Raw genomic sequence first — 17,500 nt, 5'->3', positions numbered from 1 at the left:
GAGAGAGAGAGAGAGAGAGAGAGAGAAACGCAAATATAATTGAAAAGAAAGGAGTGAATAAGAGGGAAGAGAGAGGAAAAAGAAGAGAAGGAGAAAAAGAGGAAAGGGAAGGGAAGGGAGGAAGAAGAGGGAGGAAGGGAGAACTGGAGAAGGAAGGGAAAGGGGAGGAAAAGGAAATGAAGGGCGTGTAGAAGGGAAGGGAGAAGGAAGGAAGAGAAGGGAATGTGAAGGGTGTAAATGGAAATAATAGAAGGGGGGAAAGGGCGAAGAGGAAGGGAGAAAGGGGAAAAGAAAGGGTGAAAATGGGAGTGGAGTGAAAATATTGCAAAGGGAGGAGGCAAAGGGAGAGAAAGAAAGGAAGATAAAGAAAGGGAGTAAAAGGAAGAATGGAAGGAAAAGTGAAATTATGTTGAAAGAGATGGGAAGAAATGGGAGAACAGGAGGAAGAGAAAAAGGAAAACAGAGGAAAGGAATAGAAAGTAAGAAGATAGAAGGGCGAAGAGAGAAACGAGGAAGAAGAAGAGGGGAAAAGGAGGAGGAAGAGAGGGATGAAGGAAAACAGAGATGTGGAGGAGAGATAAGAGAGGAAGAAGAAAAAGAAGAAGGGAAAAGGAGGAGGAAGAGAGGGATGAAGGAAAGAGAGAGAGAGAGAGAGAGAGAGAGAGAGAGAGAGAGAGAGAGAGAGAGAGAGAGAGAGAGAGAGAGAGAGAGAGAGAGAGAAGCGAGGAAAAAGAAGAAGAAGAGGGGAAAAGAAGAAGGAAGAGAGGGATAAAGGAAAAAAGAGAGAGAAAGAAGCGAAGAAGAAGAAGAAGAGGGGAAAAGAAGGAGGAAGAGGAAGAAGAAGGGAAAAGAAGGAGGAAGAGAGGTATGAAGGAAAAAAGAGAAAAAAGCGAAGAAGAAGAGGGGAAAAGGAGAAGGAGGAGAGGAATAAAGAAGTAGAAGATAGCAGAAAAACGAGGGGAAGGAAGGAATAAAGAGGAGAAGAACTATAGAGATTAGGAGAGAAGAATTAACCACCAAAAGGAAAGAAAAGGGAATGAATTGAGGATATTATTTCTGCCTTTAACGCTGGTAGGATTCTTGGAGAGTCCTCTTGAACGGCCCCGGCTTTTAGTGGAGCGGGCGAATTGTTTTTATAGTGGCTGCCGTAATGTATGACCCTTGCCTGCCCCATGCTGCCCCCCAGTGCTCCGTTTGACCAATCTCGCTGAAGTTAGGGTTGGTTGAAGATCTGGACAGCATGTGGTTAACCTTCCGACACTCCGCGATGGTTGAAAATTGCACATCGGCGGGGCTCGAACTTGGGTCCTTGGTCTCACTACGCCCGCACGCTGACCACTCTGCCACCGCCTCCCCAAAAAAGAAAAAAAGGGAAGAATTTAAATATGTAGAGAAAGAAGTAGAGGAAGAGGAAGAGGGAAAACTATAGAAAAAAAAGAGGAAAGAGGGAGAAAGAAGAAGAGGAAGAGGAAGAAAAAGGAAAGAAGGAAAGTATAAGTTAAAAAAAAAGAGGAAAAAGAGGAGGAAGAGGGATAGAAAAAAAGTAGAGGAAGAAGAGGAAGAGGGAAAAGTATAGAAAAAAAGACGAAAGAAAAGAGAAAAAGAAGATGAGGAAGAAAAAGGAAAGAAAGAAAGTAGAAGATTAAAAAAAGAGGAAAGGGAGGAGGAAGAGTGGTAGAAAGAAGAGGAGGAAGAGGAGCGAGGGATGGGGGGGGGGGTAAAGATCACATTCTCCCCACTATAAATTTTCAGCCACTCGATATTTTCCGTCAAGCTGTGAATTTTTCCTCCCCGCCTCCCGCCCGCCGCTGCTCTCCGCGGGGCGATATCCTGTCCCGCCCTCTGTCTCAATCATATTTTATGCTCCCCTCTCCCCTTCACTCTCTCTCTCTCTCTCTCTCTCTTTCTGTTTTTCTCTCCTCCAATTCGCTCGTACAATATCTAGGTTGCATTTTTTCGTTTTTTTCTACTTTTTTTCTTTCCTTCTCTCTCTCTCTCTCTCTCTCTCTCTCTCTCTCCACCGCATCTTCTTTCCCTCTTTCCATCACTATAGAAGGGCTTAGTTTGCCTCTTCATACCTCTCCTCCTCCTCCTCCTCCTCCTCCTCCTCCTCCTCCTCCTCCTCTTCTTCACACAAACCGACACACACGCGCGCGCCTCCATAGGTCTACAAAATGAAAAAAAAAAGAGAGAGAGAGGGAGGGAGGGAGGGAGAGGGAGATAAAAAAAATACTCAAAATCAGCCCCTCTGGATATGGCAACACTGAAGTCTCTCTCTCTCTCTTTCTCTCTTTCTCTCTCTCTCGCTCTCTCCCTCCGCCATTGAAATTTTCGTTGTAAAAAGAAATGATTCTCACCCAAAACTATGATTGCCCCGAAGAACCCCGATAGAACCACCCCGGGGGAGATTCCAGTCACCCCAACCCCTCCCCTGTGTGTATGTGTGTGTGTGTGTGTGTGTGTGTGTGTGTGTGTGCGTCTGTGTCCGGCCTCTAAGCTTCCAGTGATGTCGATCGGAAATGCTTATTATTCAATGTTCTCAAGATTGGGACATTTTTCAAGGCAAGAAGAGAGAGAGAGAGAGAACGACAGCCTCTGAAATAAAGAAAAACAGGACACCCTAAAAATTTCCACACCGTTTCGTCTATTTCCAGAACCTTTTGTATCTTTACGAGTGACCAGATCTTCTTTCTCACCCTCCTTCCTCTCCCCGGCCACACCCAGCGCCACACCATCCTGGATCTTGGGTTTAAGGGTGTGTCAGATCCCTCTCTCTCGGCCGCACACCTTGGTTGATGCTTACCTGCCGTCACCTGGCTCCCATACGTCAGTTTAAGCGCTCAGGTGTCAAAACGTTCGCTCACTGTGTCCATAGTTGGGTATTGTAACTCTAGGATGCTGGGATGCTGCCTGCTCTCTCTCTCTCTCTCTCGTCCTTCTTATTTCCCATATTTTTAACTCATTACATCTTTTTTTTTTTCTTCTTTGCTTCTTTTTTCTGCTTTCTGTTTTTTTTTTCATTCCTTTTCATTCATTGTTTTCTTCCTTCCCTTTCTTCCTTCTTTCTTCCCTCTATCTCTAATTCTTGCTATCTTTTTTTTCTTCTATTTTTTTTCTCGTTTTTTTGTATTTTTTTCATTCACTTTTTTCTTCTTTCTTCCTTCTTCCTCTCTCCTTTCACTGTTTTCTTTCTTCCTTCCCTTTCTTCCTTCTTTCTTCCTTCCCTTTCTTCCTTTCTTCCTTCTTCGCTATATCTAATTTTTGCTATTTTTTTTCTTATTCTTTTCGTTTTTTTTGTATTTTTTCCTTCCTTTCCTCCCTTTCCTTATCACCCTTCTTCATTTTTCCCTTTTTCTTCCTTCACTATCTTCGTCTTTTCCTTTTTCTTTTACGTTATCCTTCCCTTCTTCTTTCAAACCCTTCCTTCCCTTCTTTTCTTCTTCACCTCCCTCTCTCCTTCTCTTCTTCCTTCCCACACACTTCCTTTTTTCTTTACCTCCGTCCGTCCCTCCTTCGGCATCTACCCTCCATCCGTCCCTCCTCCTCCTCCTCCTCCTCCTCCTCCTCCTCCTCCCGCCCCCAGATGTACGCAAAAGAGGAACCATAGAAAGAGGTGCCGAGAGTATTTATTACACACACACACACACACACACACACGCACACACACACATGGGGTCTAGTTTTTTTTTTTTAGTAGTAGTACAAACAGAAGAGGTAAAGAGAGATTGATGAAGTGTTTTTGGGCGTGAGGGAAGAAAGAGAAAAAAATGTTAACGTTCTTTTTTTCCTTTTTCAATTTCAACTTCCTTTATTTTTCATTAGTAGTAGTAGTAGTAGTAGTAGTAGTAGTAGTAGTAGTGGTGGTAGTAGTATTGGTAGTAGTAGTATTGGTAGTAGTAGTAGTAGTAGTAGTAGTAGTAGTAGTAGTAGTAGTAGTTTTCCCCTTTCCCAATTTTGTTTCTTGCTGTTCCCTTTACATTATTATTTTCCCCATTTTTTCTTTCCTGTTTTCACCAATTTTCCCCATCCATTTTCCCATTCCATTTTCCCCATTCCATTTTCCTATTCCATTTTCCCCATTTTCCCCATTCCATTTTCCCATTTCTACCTATTTATTTCTCTTATTCTCCCCATTTCCACTCATTTATTCCCCATTTTTCCACATATCTCCATTTTCTCAATATTTTCCAATTACCTATTTTTCACATTATTCCATTTTCACTATTTTTTCACTTACTTTTTTTCCATATTTTCCCAATTTTCTCTATCTTCGTATTTTCTCCCTTTTCACCCATATTTACACATTTCCCTATTAGACCTATTTTACCCATCATATAGCTGCCCTTACCTTCTTAAATTTACCCATTATTTCCCCTATTTTCTGCTTCCCCCTCTTATCTGTTTCCATGCTTCATTTTTTCCACTGTTATTTTCCTTCCTTTTCTTCCTTCTGTATAATTTTTTTTTCATAATATATTAATTTTCACACTTATTCACATATTTTCATCACCGTTCACACTAAATAGGCCCCATTATTTTGTTGACCTGTGAAATCTCTCTCTCTCTCTCTCTCTCTCTCTCTCTCTCTCTCTCTCTCTGATGATGCTTCTTTGATCTCGTTTTCTTTGTGTCTGTCTGTCTGTTTGTGTGTTTGTCTGTCTCATGATATTGCTGTGTTTTTGATCATCGCTTTCTCTTTCCCTCTGTGTGTGTGTGTGTGTGTGTGTGTGTGTGTGTGTGTGTGTGTGTGTGTGTGTGTGTGTCTTGTTATTACTCTTTTGATATTCATGGGAAGGGACCTTTTTTTTTCTCTTTCTCTTTCTCTCTGTTATGTCTGTGTGTGTGTGTGTGTGTGTGTGTGTGTGTGTGTAACAAAATATGGTCAGCTCGCCTGTCACTGAAAATTTACATAGATTTCTCTCTCTCTCTCTCTCTCTCTCTCTCTCTCTCTCTCTCTCTCTCTCTCTCTCTCCTTTCTTGGCCATTTATCAAAAAGTTGGTTCTCGTAGATTAAGGATTGGGAGAGGAAATTTTGCCTCCTGACACCCTCCCTCCTCCCCCCCCCCCCCCTCCCCCCGACACGCGCGGCCCCATACAATAAGGCTGTTTTGTTCGTCTTATTTTTCCTCGTTTTTGAAAAGTCCACGATTTGGGTCTCGCGCGGGGTTGCCACATCGCGCGACCATTGTGTGTGTGTTTTTCTTTCATTCTCTCTCTCTCTCTCTCTCTCTCTCTCTCTCTCTCTCTCTCTCTGAGCCGTCTAATTTCTTCTTTTTGGTTGTTGTTGTTTTTTCGTTTTTTCGTGTTTTTTAAGTGTTTGTTGGGGGGGAGAGGAGGGGGCTGTTTGTGCGTGTGTGTGTGTGTGTTTTAAGTGGTGTTCTCCCGTTGGCAATACTTACACATCCAGTTGGGCCAGGGAAAGAGGAGGAGGAGGAGGAAGAGGAGGAGGAGGAGGAGGAGTGGTCGGGGTAAAGAGGTAGCGGCTACTGTGTGTACAACTGCCACGTGCTGCTGCTACTACTACTACTACTACTACTACTAGTGTCGTCGTTACTGTTGTCAATTCTACTGTTCTGCCGGTACTACTACTACTACTTCTACTGTTACTACTACTACTGATAATAATAATGATAATAATAATAGTAATAATGTTACTGTTGTCAGTCGTACTGTTCTCTTGCTGCTGTGCCGGGCATGGAGTGGATGCAAAAGTTGTGTGTTCGCATACGAATACTTCAATTCCAACCAATACGAACACGAATTGGAATACTGTGAAATGGTTTTGATTCGAATACAAATTATGAATACTTCTTGAAAAGTATTCATGAATACTTTTCATTGAAAAATACCTTCTTGACTTACCTGGATACAACACTGTTCTAAAGTTATGCAACAGTACAATGAGCTCGTGAACCCGTACTGAACACGACCGCTACACGTCCGTCAGATTATTCGCAGAATACGAACACTTTTCCCTTGTATTCCAACACGAATGAAAATACTTTGATTTTTGTAAATAATTATTCGAATACGAATACTCCATCCCTGGATACTACTATTACTGCTACTGCTACTACTACTACTACTACTACTGCTATTACTACCACTGCTAATACTGCTACTACTGTTACTCTCTCTCTCTCTCTCTCTCTCTCTCTCTCTCTCTCTCTCTCTCTGTCGCCTCTGTATTTTTAAGCTCCTTTGACGATGAAGAGAAGAGGAACGGTGAGAGAAATAGGAGGAGGAAGAGAAGGGGGAGGAGGAGGAGGGAAGGAGGAGGAAGAGGAGGGGGGGAGGAGGAGGAGAGGTGAGAGAAAGAATACAGTCCAGGATAAAGAGAGGGATATAAAATAAGGGCTTGAGAGAGAGAGAGAGAGAGAGAGAGAGAGAGAGAGAGAGAGAGAGAGAGTGAGAGTGAGAGAGAGAGAGGCAGTTCCTAAACAAACCGATTAATATTATCATACACAAAAACAAACAAACACAACCCCCCCCCTCCCTCGCCCCTCTCCTATTACCCCTCTCCCCCTCCCTCCCCCCACCCCGTGCTCGCTATCGCACCGTATATCGTAGCCGACGGTCGTGATAGCGTCGGCGACCGGGTGTGAGCTCGCTAATGGTCGCCGCGCGGAGGTGTGTCGCTTTGTGGGCCGCGGTTTTGATCAGTGAATGCTTGTTTTGTGTGTGTGTGTGGGGGGGGGGGGGGGACGTAGGGGGTAGGAAGGGAGGGGGTGTCTGTACGTGTGTGTGTGTGTGTGTGTGTGTGTGTGAAGGGAAGAAAGAGCGGAAGGACAGAAGATAAAGAAGGGGGAAGTGTGTGTGTGTGTGTGTGTGTGTGTGTGTGTGTGTGTGTGTGTGTGTGTCAGTATGTGTGTGTATGTGTGTAGATCTTCCTTACACATCCATCCTCTTGTGTGTGTGTGTGTGTGTGTGTGTGTGTGTGTGTGTGTGTCATCCCGCCCCCCTTGCCTTGTCCTGTCTTACCTACATTCACTTTCCTGTCTCCTTACTCCTTACCTCACTTGCCTTACAAATGTTTTACCTCATTCCTACCTACCCACCTTACATTATCTTACCTTAGCTGCTTTTCCTTTCTTTATTACCTTACCTTACCTTACCTTGCTTTCCCTTTCATTACCTACCCACCCACCTTACCTTACCTTACCTGCCTTTCCTTTCTTCCTTCACTTACCTTACCTTACCTTGCCTTACCTTACCTTACCCTGCTTTCCCTTTCATTACCTACCCACCCACCTTACCTTAGCTACCTTTCCTTTCTTTCTTTACCTACCTTACCTTACTTTACCTTACCTTACCTTACCTTACCTAACCTCACCCTGCTTTCCCTTTCATTGCCTACCCACCCACCTTTTCTTATGTAGCCTGCGAAGGAATTTAATTAATGTTTTTTTTTTTAATTGATGTAAAGGGATTATTAACAAGGGTGACTTAGTTGATGTATGTACATATATATTAAAAACTGATGTATAAGAACACGCAGTGGCGGGTATTTAGCGACATACGTCAGTGCAACGTTGCCAGATGGTCGTGGTCAGGCTCTTTTTATTTCCCGATTTCCAACCCTCAGACTGTCTCCTTCACCCCTTTAACTAATTTTATATAGAGTTATTGTTAAAATGGTTAATTATTAGGGCCGTATTTCTAAACATTTTGTCGCCCGAGTTTACATATTTGACGAGGCTTTCGTAGGTGTGTTGGGCATTTCCAAGAGTAGTGTTATGACCGACCCTTAGTACCATAAACCTGAAGAAACACTCATTGGGACACGATTGATCCCCTCTTTGACCTTTAGAAATAACTGATGTGAGAAGCGAAAGTGTCTTAATACCGACCTTGGTGTTTCTTGGCAATAATTATGAGCCAGAAACCGGTAAAAAAGATGCTCTGAGTACGATAATTTGGCGACGTACGTTAATGCTCTCATCCCCGCCGCATTTTTTATTTATTTATTTTTATTTTTATTTTTTTTACGTGTACACCTATAGCGTCGGTTAGGCTTTTCTTGAGGGGCTTAGATGGTAGTCGACCCCAGCCCGTCATGGCGCAGGCAAGTGTTTATAGTGGCGCCATCTTCTCTCTCATTGGCCCTTGAGCCCATGGAGCCTGTGGTGGGTAGAACCGATCATCGCGGGACACAGGGCTTGGGTGACAGTCGTGTCCCCACAGTCTACCTTCCTCAGCTTTCTCCAGGTACCCATTTATCGACCAGCCAGAAAGGAAGGATGAACAGCTGGGTGGGTTGTACGCCGACTGCCCGGGCCGGGATTCAAACCTGTACCCTCGCATTCGTAAACAGGCACGGTAACCACTGCATCACGGAGGCACTGGAATACGAAAGGAGACAGACAGACAGAAAGACAGTTAAGCAGACAGGAAGACGAGCAAACAGTTAAACAGATAGACGGGAAGACAGACAGACAGATGGACAGTTAAGCAGACAGGAAGACGAGCAAACAGCAAACAGTTAAACAAATAGACGGGAAGACAGACAGACAGAAGGACAGTTAAGCAGACAGGAAGACGAGCAAACAGCAAACAGTTAAACAAATAGACGGGAAGACAGACAGACAGAATACAGTTAAGCAGACAGGAAGACGAGCAAACAGTTAAACGGACAGACGGGAAAACAGACAGACAGGATAGTGAGGTTAGGTGGGGTTAGGTTCACAGGAGCTGCTTTGTATAGAGCTAGCGGCCTCTTGCAGACTCCCTACGTTCTTATGTTTAATAGACAGGTAAGGAAGGAAGTGGATAGAGGTAGGTTGGATAAGTTCATGGATAGTGAGGTTAGGTGGGGTTAGGTTCACAGGAGCTGCCTTGTTTAGACCTACCGGCCTCTGGCAGACTCCATATGTTAGACAGGTAAATAGCTAGACAGGAAAACAGACAGACAGGTGAGACAAACCAAGACTCTTATATACCTCCAGTTCTTCCTCCTCCTCTTCTACCTCCTTCCCTCCTCCTCCACCTCCCGTTTTCTTTCTCTGTTCCTCTTCCTCGGGCGGTGTTATTTTGATACAGGTAAAGAAATAGACAGGAAAACAGACAGACAGGTGAGAGAAACCAAGACCTATTATCCATACCTCCAGTTCTTCCTCCTCCTCTTCTACCTCGTTCCCTCCTCCTCCTCCACCTCCCGTTTTCTTTCTCTGTTCCTCTTCCTCGGGCGGCGTTATTTTGATACAGGTAAAGAACTAGACAGGAAAACAGACAGACAGGTGAGAGAAACCAAGACCTATTATCCATACCTCCAGTTCTTCCTCCTCCTCTTCTACCTCCTTCCCTCCTCCTCCTCCACCTCCCGTTTTCTTTCTCTCTTCCTCGGGCGGCGTTATTTTCTCCTTTCGTCCCGTCCATTGTATGCTAATCCAGGTGACTCGCGGCATTAAATATGTATCAGGTGAGCCGCGCGTCCGCCGCTCAAATTCACTCATCAATCATTGTCTCCCAGATGCTACAGATGGCGTTGGCAGCGGTGGTGGTGGTGGTGGTGGTGGTGCTGGTGGTGGTGCTGGTGGTGTGTTTTTGTATTATGGTATGTAGTGTTTTTTTGTGTGTGCGTTTCTTTCTCTTGTTTTCTCTCTCTCTTTTCTTTTTTTTTCTCTCTCTATTATGGTTTTTCTATCTTTCTTTTTCTTTCTTTTTTTCTTTTAAGTCGTTTTAGTTTTGTTTTTTTCTTGTTTTTTTTTTTGTTGATTTGTTTTGTTTTTTGTGTCTGAGTATTCTTTTTTTTTTTTGTCTAGCACCATTGTTTTACTCTCTCTCTCTCTCTCTCTCTCTCTCTCTCTCTCTCTCTCTCTCTCTCTCTCTCTCTCTCTCTCTCTCTCTCTCTCTCTCTCTCTCTCTCTCTCTCACACACACACACACACACACATATACAGATGATTGTGACACACTTGAATTATGGCTTCCATGTGTGTGTGTGTGTGTGTGTGTGTGTGTGTGTGTGTGTGTGTGTGTGTGTGTGTGTGTGTGTGTGTGTGTGTGTGTGTAAACCTTGTGACAGAAAATTGGGGGGAGAAATCAAACTTTTTTTTTACATTTTGGTCAAACAATTTCTTTGGTCATTGTTCAACTCGACAGAACATAACATGAGACTCCTTGACTAGACATGAAAATTACTGGAATGGAACGAATTGCTATGAAACAGTTAATTGCTTGGGCCAGACTCCAGGTATACCATCACCTCACCTCACCTGTCCTCTCCCTCTCCCTCTCTTCCTTTCTCTATCTAAATAAATCAAATAATAATGATAATAATAATAATAATAATATATGAACTTGGGTATAGTATAACACATGTCCTCTCCCTCTCCCTCTCTCTCTCCCTCTCTTCCTTCCTCTATCTAAATAAATCAAATAATTATAATGATGATAATAATAATAATAATAATGATATATGAACTTTCTCCTCAATAGATTTAGTTGGTATGTCTGTTTGTTTATTTTTCTCATAGTCTTTCTTACATAATTTGCTCTCCATGTATGATTTATTTATTTATTTGTTTATTTTATGCACTAGTAAATTCCGTTATAAACACTTACGGGATAAATATTTAGTTACCAGATTTGACTAGACAGAGAATGTGACGAACAAATACTCTATGGCACAAACACATCCCTTCTCCTCCTCCTCCTCCTCCACCTCCTCCTCCTCCTCCTCCTCCTCCTCATGTCCTCCGTCCTCCTGGTCCTCCTCCTCCTCCTCAGGTTACACTGCACTCGACGCCATTTAAAGCAAGGTGAAGCGAAGGGCATCTGCTGAGTCCCCGCGTTGTGCTGAGCGCCAGGCTGCCTGCGCCAGGCCGGGGACACAAGGGGCGGCGGTGCACTTGTTCTTCCCGTCTTTTGTTCATTCACAGCGAAGCACTGCTGCACCACACCCTCCGCCTGGCCCCCCTGGCACACACACACACACACACACACACACACACACACACACACACACAAACACACACACGCACACGGGCAGACCTGGCGCCGGGGACACAGGGCTGGGGGCGGCGGGGACAGCGGGACTGTTCACACAATACGGAGTCACAACCTGATGACATGTCCAGGCGGGGCGGGGCATGGCGGCGTGCCCGGGGAGGCCCACGCACCCCCGGGGCGCCCCGCCAGGCCGCGGCGAAGCGCGGAGCCCCGGGACGGGGGGAGGGGTAACACTGGGGGTCAGTAGGGGCGTGGGTCGGGACGGGCCACACTAGCGGGCAACACGTGTAGCAGCAGCACTGTTAGGACACGTTGGCTGTAACACTGAGGGACACAGGCGCACGTCGGCTATATATAGATCACCGTAGTATTGTTGTTATTCTATGTAATTACTTATTACTTAATATAAGTAAAGAACTCTTAGTAAATCCCTGAGTGCGGGGCGCGGGCTGGGGGCGGGGCAAGGCCCCGAGGGTGGCGCTTCCCCTGCCGCCCTGCCCCGCCACGCCCCGCCGCGCCGCGCACGCCGCCCCCACAGAGGGGGCGTGGGGGGCGCGGCGCGTGTTCCGCCGCGTGGTGCAGGCGTGGCGGCGGCCGCGTGGGGCAGGCGGCGGGGGCGACGCCTGATATCGCATACTGTTGGCCGCACACCAACACCCCCGCCCTGCCCGCGCCCGCACCGCCCGGGCCGCCCCGCCCTCCCCGCACCCTCGGGCCGGGGCCAGAGTAGGGGGCGGCGGGCCCGGTTTTGATTGGTACTGAGGTACAGTGACACAGGAACCCGCGGCGCGGCATGGCGCGGCCCTGCCTGCCACGGCCCGCCTCGTCGGCCCGCTGCTGCTGCCGCCGACACGGGCTTGTAGCACCTGCGTGGCCGAGGACCTGCGGACCGAGCGCCGCCGGGCCCGGCCTGCAGCGGCGCCAGGGCCCGGCCTTCCCGTGATTGTACTTGACGAAGTGAGAGACCCTGAGATGTGGAGCGTCGCGCGGCGCGGCGCGGTGTTCACGCGGGCGTGAGGCTGAAGGAGACGGTAAGGGGGTGGTGCACGCGCCGCGCCACCGGCAGGTACACCAGCGACGGCACGAACTGCCGCTCGGCGCCCCGCCCCTCCGTCTCGCGCCCGTCCTCACCGTCGCGGCTGTCGTTCAGCAGGAACGGCTGCATCACAAAGCGGCCGGCGCCCGTGGCCTTGGTGGGCGTGGCGTGCGAGGTGGGCACGCCCTCCCGCGGCTGGTGGTGCTCTCGGATGTGCTGCCGCAGCTCCGTCAGCCGCGGGGCCATCGCGCCACACTTGCGGCACTTGTACAGGCGGCGTTGCACGGCCGGGCGGCCCAACCACGTGCCGCGGGCGCGGGGGTTGTGCGACGCGTGCACGTGCGTCAGGCACAGCGCGCGGGTCTTGAAGCGCCGCCCGCACTGGGAACACCGCCACCGCTTGCGGCGGCGCAGGGTCTGGGAGGCGGCGCCCGCCGGGCCCTCCGCGGGAGCCTCGGGCGAGGGCGGCGGCTTGTGCTCCTCGTGGGGGTCGTCCTTGTCGAGCAGAGGCTTGAAGAGGCCCTGCAGGTGGTGCTGCAGCAGGTGGTTCTGGTACGCCTCCAGCCCCGGGAACACCTGCGAGCAGAGGGAGCACGGCAGCGTCTGGCCCAGCACGCCCGTGAAGGAGGACACGCCGGGCACGTGCGTGCGGGCGTGCGCGAACAGCAGCGTGGGGTTGGGCGCCGTGTAGGGGCAGAAGGAGCACTTGAGGGCCTCGTCCTTGGCCTCGTCCAGGGACGCGCGGGAATCCCCGTCCGCGGCGGCATCCTGCGGGCTGTGCAGCTTTATGATGTGCAGCTGCAGCGCCACCATGTCGGGCAGCACGTGGCCGCACAGCACGCAGGACAGGCCGGGGGCGGGCGGCGGCGGCGCCTCCCGCAGGCTGGCCTCCAGCTCGCGCCACTTCTCCTTCCCCGCCTCGTCGTGGTCGCCGGTGAGGTGCGTCTTCAGCCACTTGCGGCTCTTGAAGCGGCGCGAACACAGCGGACACGTCTCGATCTCAAACTTGTTGATGCCCTCGTCGCCCTCGCGGCCCTCCTCCACCATGCCGTGCGTGTTCTGCTTGTGCACGCGCAGGAAGTACTTGCTGCACAGCTCCTTGTTGCAGAGGTCGCAGGTCACGCCGCCCGTCACGCCGTTCTCCACGTTGATGCCGTGCATCTTCAGCATGTGCGTCTTCATGAAGTACTTGTTGCACAGCTCCTTGTTGCAGATCTCGCAGTAGGACCGCGAGGTGGACTGCGGCTTCCGCTCCTCCCGCCCCTCCACCTCCGCCTTGATCCGCTCCATGAAGGAGGTTGGAGGCGCGGGCGGCGTGAAGACCCCGTGGGCGCTGAGCAGGTGCTGCTGCAGGATGTAGCGCGAGAAGAAGTCCTTCTTGCAGATGGTGCAGAAGGCCTGGTTCTCCGCGCCCAGGGGCGTGGAGGGCGGCGAGACCTTGGCCGCGACCTCCTTCGGGGTCTTGGGCGTCTGCGCTCCCTCGCTGGGCGCCCCCGCGGGCTCGTCGTGGCCCAGCACGCCGTGCTCCGTCATCATGTGCGCCCGCAGGAAGTACTTGTTGGCCAGCTCCTTGCCGCACACGCGGCACCGCACGCTGGCCTCGCCCTGGCGGTTCAGCTGCAGGATCATGGACTGGAGCTTCCGCAGGTCCTCGCTGGCGTCAGACTTGCTGGAGTCCGCGGACTCGATGACGGAGGGGCGCGGCGGTTCCTCGGCCCGCGAAGCCGTGCCCTCCTCCGCGGGGTGCCGCTCTTCCTGGCGCGCCGCCTCCCGCTGCGCGTCAAGCTGCTGCTGCTGCTGCTGCTGTTGGAGTTGTTGTTGTTGTTGTTGCTGCTGCTGCTGGTGATGTTTCTGCAGCCGCTGCTGGTGCTCCTGCAGGCGTCTCTGCTGCTCCTGGAGGCGTCGCTGCTGTTCCTGCATCCGCTTGTGATGTGACTGCTGGTTGCGGGCCTGTGCCTGCTGCGCCTGCTGCTGGGCGTGGAGCGCCAGCTGCCGCAGCTGTTCGTGGGGCAGCGGGTGGGGGTGCAGAGCCAGGGGCGGGGGGTCCTGGGGGGAGAGGGCCTCCTGGCCCGGGCCGTGGAAGTAATACTTGTGCATCTGCAGCAGGTAGGGGCTGGGGAAGGGCCGCCGGCACAGCTCACACTCCAGCTCGGCCTCCAGGTCCTGCAGCGGCGGGCGCACGTCTAGGCTCTGCCGCTCCAGCAGCCGCGTCAAGTTGAGTGACGTGTTGTCCTTCACTTGTGACTTTGAGCGCTCCGAGAACTCCGGCGTGTAGATGCCGTGCTTCTTGATGCGGTGCGTGCGCAGGAAGTACTTGTTGCAGAACTCCTTGCAGCACAGCTCGCAGAAGGCGTCGGGGTTGATGACGCCCAGCTGCCGCAGCTGCTCCGGCGTGAACTTGGTGCCCGGCGGCGCCTGCACCATGGCGGGCTGGCCCACGCGGGCGATGATGCCAGTGTCCCGCGAGCTCTCGTCAGCGCTGCTGCTGCCGGGGGTCCGGTGGCCCTCACGGAAGGGGTCGCGGCCCCCGGCCTTGGTCTCCCTCTCCTCGTGCTCCGCCTCCCGGGCGTCGTCGCGCCCCTCCAGGCTCGCGGAGGCCGTGGAGGTCTTCTTCTCCGCGCCCTTCTCGCCGCCCTCCGCCGCCTCGTCGGGGCCGCCGCGGGGCCTGGCACACTCCCTGCCGCCGTGGTCGTCGTCGGCGCCGTGTGTCTTATGGTCCGCCGAGGCGTGCAGGGCCGCGCCCTCCGCCAGCTGCCCCGCCTCTCCCCGCGGCTCGTCGGGAGTCCCGCCCCGGGGGTCCGGCATGGCCGCGTCCTCGTCAGCCTCGTGGAAGGAAGCCTCGCTCTTGATGACGGTCTCGGCCTCACTTTTCTGCTGCTCGGCGCCTCGGTCCTGCTCCTTCTGCTCGTACTGCTCCAGCTCCATCTGCTTGTCGCCGTAGGGCTTGTGTTCCCGCTCTTGGCTCCAGCTGTCGCGTTCCCGCTCCTGAAGCTCCGCCTCCCTCTCCATCTCCCGGTAATGCATCTCCTGCCTCTGTGCCTCCTGCTGCTCCTGCTGCAGCTGTTTCTGCTGCTGCAGTGCACGCTCGCGGTGCTGGTGTTCCAGGTCCCGCTGCTGCATCTCCCACTCTCGCTGCTGCTGCTGCTCCCTCAGGGCCTGCGTGTCCCGCGCCTCCAGAGGAAAGTCTTGGGAGGTTGTGAGGCGACTAAAGTTTGACAGCGCCGCGCGGTCCTCGCGGAGGCCGTGGTGGTCGCCGCCGCCGGACTCACTCCAGTGGTCCCCCCGGAGGACTGCGTCCTTGGATGATTCCTTGAAGCCTTCAGGAACCTTGACGGCGTCCCACGGGGAGCCCAGAGGCCTGTCCCAGGGGCTGCGGGCAGCGATGCTGCGTGCCGCGTCCCTGCCCAGGTCGTGCGCCTCCTTGGCGGAGTCCCACAGGTCTCTGCCTGCCTCACGGGACTCCCGGAACACCTCCCAGGGGCTGAAGTAGTCCCGCAGCTCCCGCTGCTCCGGGCCGTCCTTGCGGCTGTCCTTGGGCGTGGGCGTGCGGGGGTTCCGGTGGGCCTGCGGGGAGGGGCTGTGGGGCGAGGGCAGCGGCGCCACGATGTGCGGGCCGTGCACCTGCAGCTTGTGGGCGTTGAGGGGGGCGCGGCCCCCGATGTCCCGGCGGCAGGCGTCGCACCACCCCTCGGGGCGGTCCGGGGCCACGCGGGGCGGCATCTGGCCGGGGTTCTTGGGCTTGGTGACCACGTCGATCATGATGCCGTGGATCTTGGACTTGTGCCTCTTCAGGAAGTACTTGTTGCAGAACTCCTTCTGGCACAGCTCGCAGTACGCCTCCAGGTTGATCACGCCCCCGGCTTTGCCGCTGCTGCTGCTACTGCTGCTGCCGCCGCCGCCGCCGCCACCCCCAACACCAGCTCCACCACCACTCCCGCCGCCGCTGCCGCCTCCACCGCTACCACCACTGCCACCGTTGGTGCCGCTGCCACTCCCGCCGCCGCCACCCACAGTAACGCTGCCGCCGACCCCGCCGCTGTCGAACTCGGCCTTGGCGAGCGGCAGGCTCTTGGCGGCGGCGGCCTGGGCGAGCAGCGGCGGCCGCAGCGGTAGGCTGGTCATGTTGGCCGCGATGAAGGCGCCGGCGTAAGGGGAGCCCACGAAGCCCCCGGGGCCGAGGACGGGAGCTAGGGGCGAGGCGAGGGGCACGCTGGGCCCCAGGGGCGTGGAGTGGCTGGGGGGCAGTCCCGTGGGGGAGCTGCTGATCTCTGGGGAATAGATGCCGTGCTTGTTGGCCTTGTGGGTCTTGAGGAAGTACTTGTTGCAGAACTCCTTGTTGCACAGGTCGCAGTACGCCTCCTGGTTGAAGATGCGGCTGTGCGCGGCGTGGCCGGCGGACGACGAGGGCGAGCCAGTGTGCAGGCCGGCAGACAGCCGCTCGTGCTCCGCCTGCTGGAGGAAGGGTAGCAAGAAGGGCGGCGGCCCCAGGGGTAGCAGGCCCGGCAGGCCGAACTTCATGTCGCCGAAGGATGGGGGCATCGGTATAGAGGTCGGGGGACTGCGCCCCTCCTCCTCTCGGGGCCGCGACGCGGGGCGCTGCTCCTCCCAGCGGGGGCTGGACAGGTTGAGCGGCCCGCCGCCCTCCTCGCCCTTGTGTCGGTCTCGCTCCTGCTGCTGCTGCTGCTGCTGCTGCTGCTGCTGCTCTTGCTGCTGTTCCTGCTCCTGTTGTTGTTGTTGTTGTTGTTGTTGTTGTTGCTGCTTCTGCTGCTCCTGTCGGGCCTCATCGTCGCTCAGCACACGCCCGATGTGCTCCTCGATGAGGTGCCGCCGCAGGGCGTCGTCCGAGGCGGCGTGCACGTGGCACTGCGGGCAGGCATACCCGTCGTCGCCGTCCGCCGAGGGGTTGGACACCTCGGAGTCAAACTGCGCCTCCTCGGCCTTGAGCGTGAAGGCCTCGGCCGCCTGGCCCTGCGGCGTGGGCAGCCGCACGGGCTTGCTCTGCTTGCGCCGCTTCTTGGCCGAGGCGGACAGCAGCAGGTCGTCGCCGGCGGCGCGGTAGTAGTGGCTCAGCTGCTCCAGGCTCACGTCCTCCTCCTCGGTGGTCGCGTCGCCGCCGGACGCAGACATGTCGTGCAGGTCGCCGCCGCCGTAGTGCGAGGCGAGGCCCTGGAAGTGGGCGTGGAGGTAGGCGTGGTGGGCGGCCGCGGGGTCGTGGGGGGAGGGGGGCTGCCCCTCGCTGGCCGAGGCCGCCCCGCCGCGGCTCACCAGCGCCTCCAGCAGCCCGGAGTTGAGAGCCGCCGAGGCCATCTCACCGCGCCCGCCTGGGGGAGAGGGGGGGGATTAGTGGGGGGCTGTGTGGGGGGAGGGGGGAGGGGGAGGAGATGCATGGAGGGGGGGAAGAAGGGAGTGAGGGGTTTTAAAGAGGAGAACAGCGGGGGAGAGTGAAGGGTAAGATTACTGCATGGGGGCACGGGGCTCTGTGGTGAAGGGGGAAGGGGGAGGAGGGGAAGTGAA

At 53.5% G+C, this 17,500-nt stretch overlaps 1 protein-coding gene and 1 pseudogene across 1 annotated transcript in view; one reads left to right on the top strand and one right to left on the bottom strand.

Moving 5' to 3' along the window:
• The window catches only part of LOC127003155 (cytochrome c oxidase subunit 1-like), a 94,862-nt pseudogene extending 83,637 nt beyond the window's left edge, over positions 1–11,225 (top strand).
• The window catches only part of LOC127003016 (uncharacterized), a 56,777-nt gene continuing 49,327 nt past the window's right edge, over positions 10,051–17,500 (bottom strand). The window contains exon 2 of the mRNA XM_050869371.1: positions 10,051–17,307. Coding sequence (XP_050725328.1) covers positions 11,954–17,293 — 5,340 coding nt within the window. The 5' untranslated portion in view covers positions 17,294–17,307 and the 3' untranslated portion in view covers positions 10,051–11,953. The remainder of the gene's footprint in view (positions 17,308–17,500) is intronic.

This window comes from Eriocheir sinensis, chromosome 24 (genome assembly GCF_024679095.1).
Source record: "Eriocheir sinensis breed Jianghai 21 chromosome 24, ASM2467909v1, whole genome shotgun sequence".
In the NCBI taxonomy this organism is placed as follows: Eukaryota; Metazoa; Arthropoda; class Malacostraca; order Decapoda; family Varunidae; genus Eriocheir; species Eriocheir sinensis.
The sequence above is the reverse complement of the archived record's forward strand: the minus strand, read 5'-3'. Positions and strand labels throughout refer to the sequence as shown.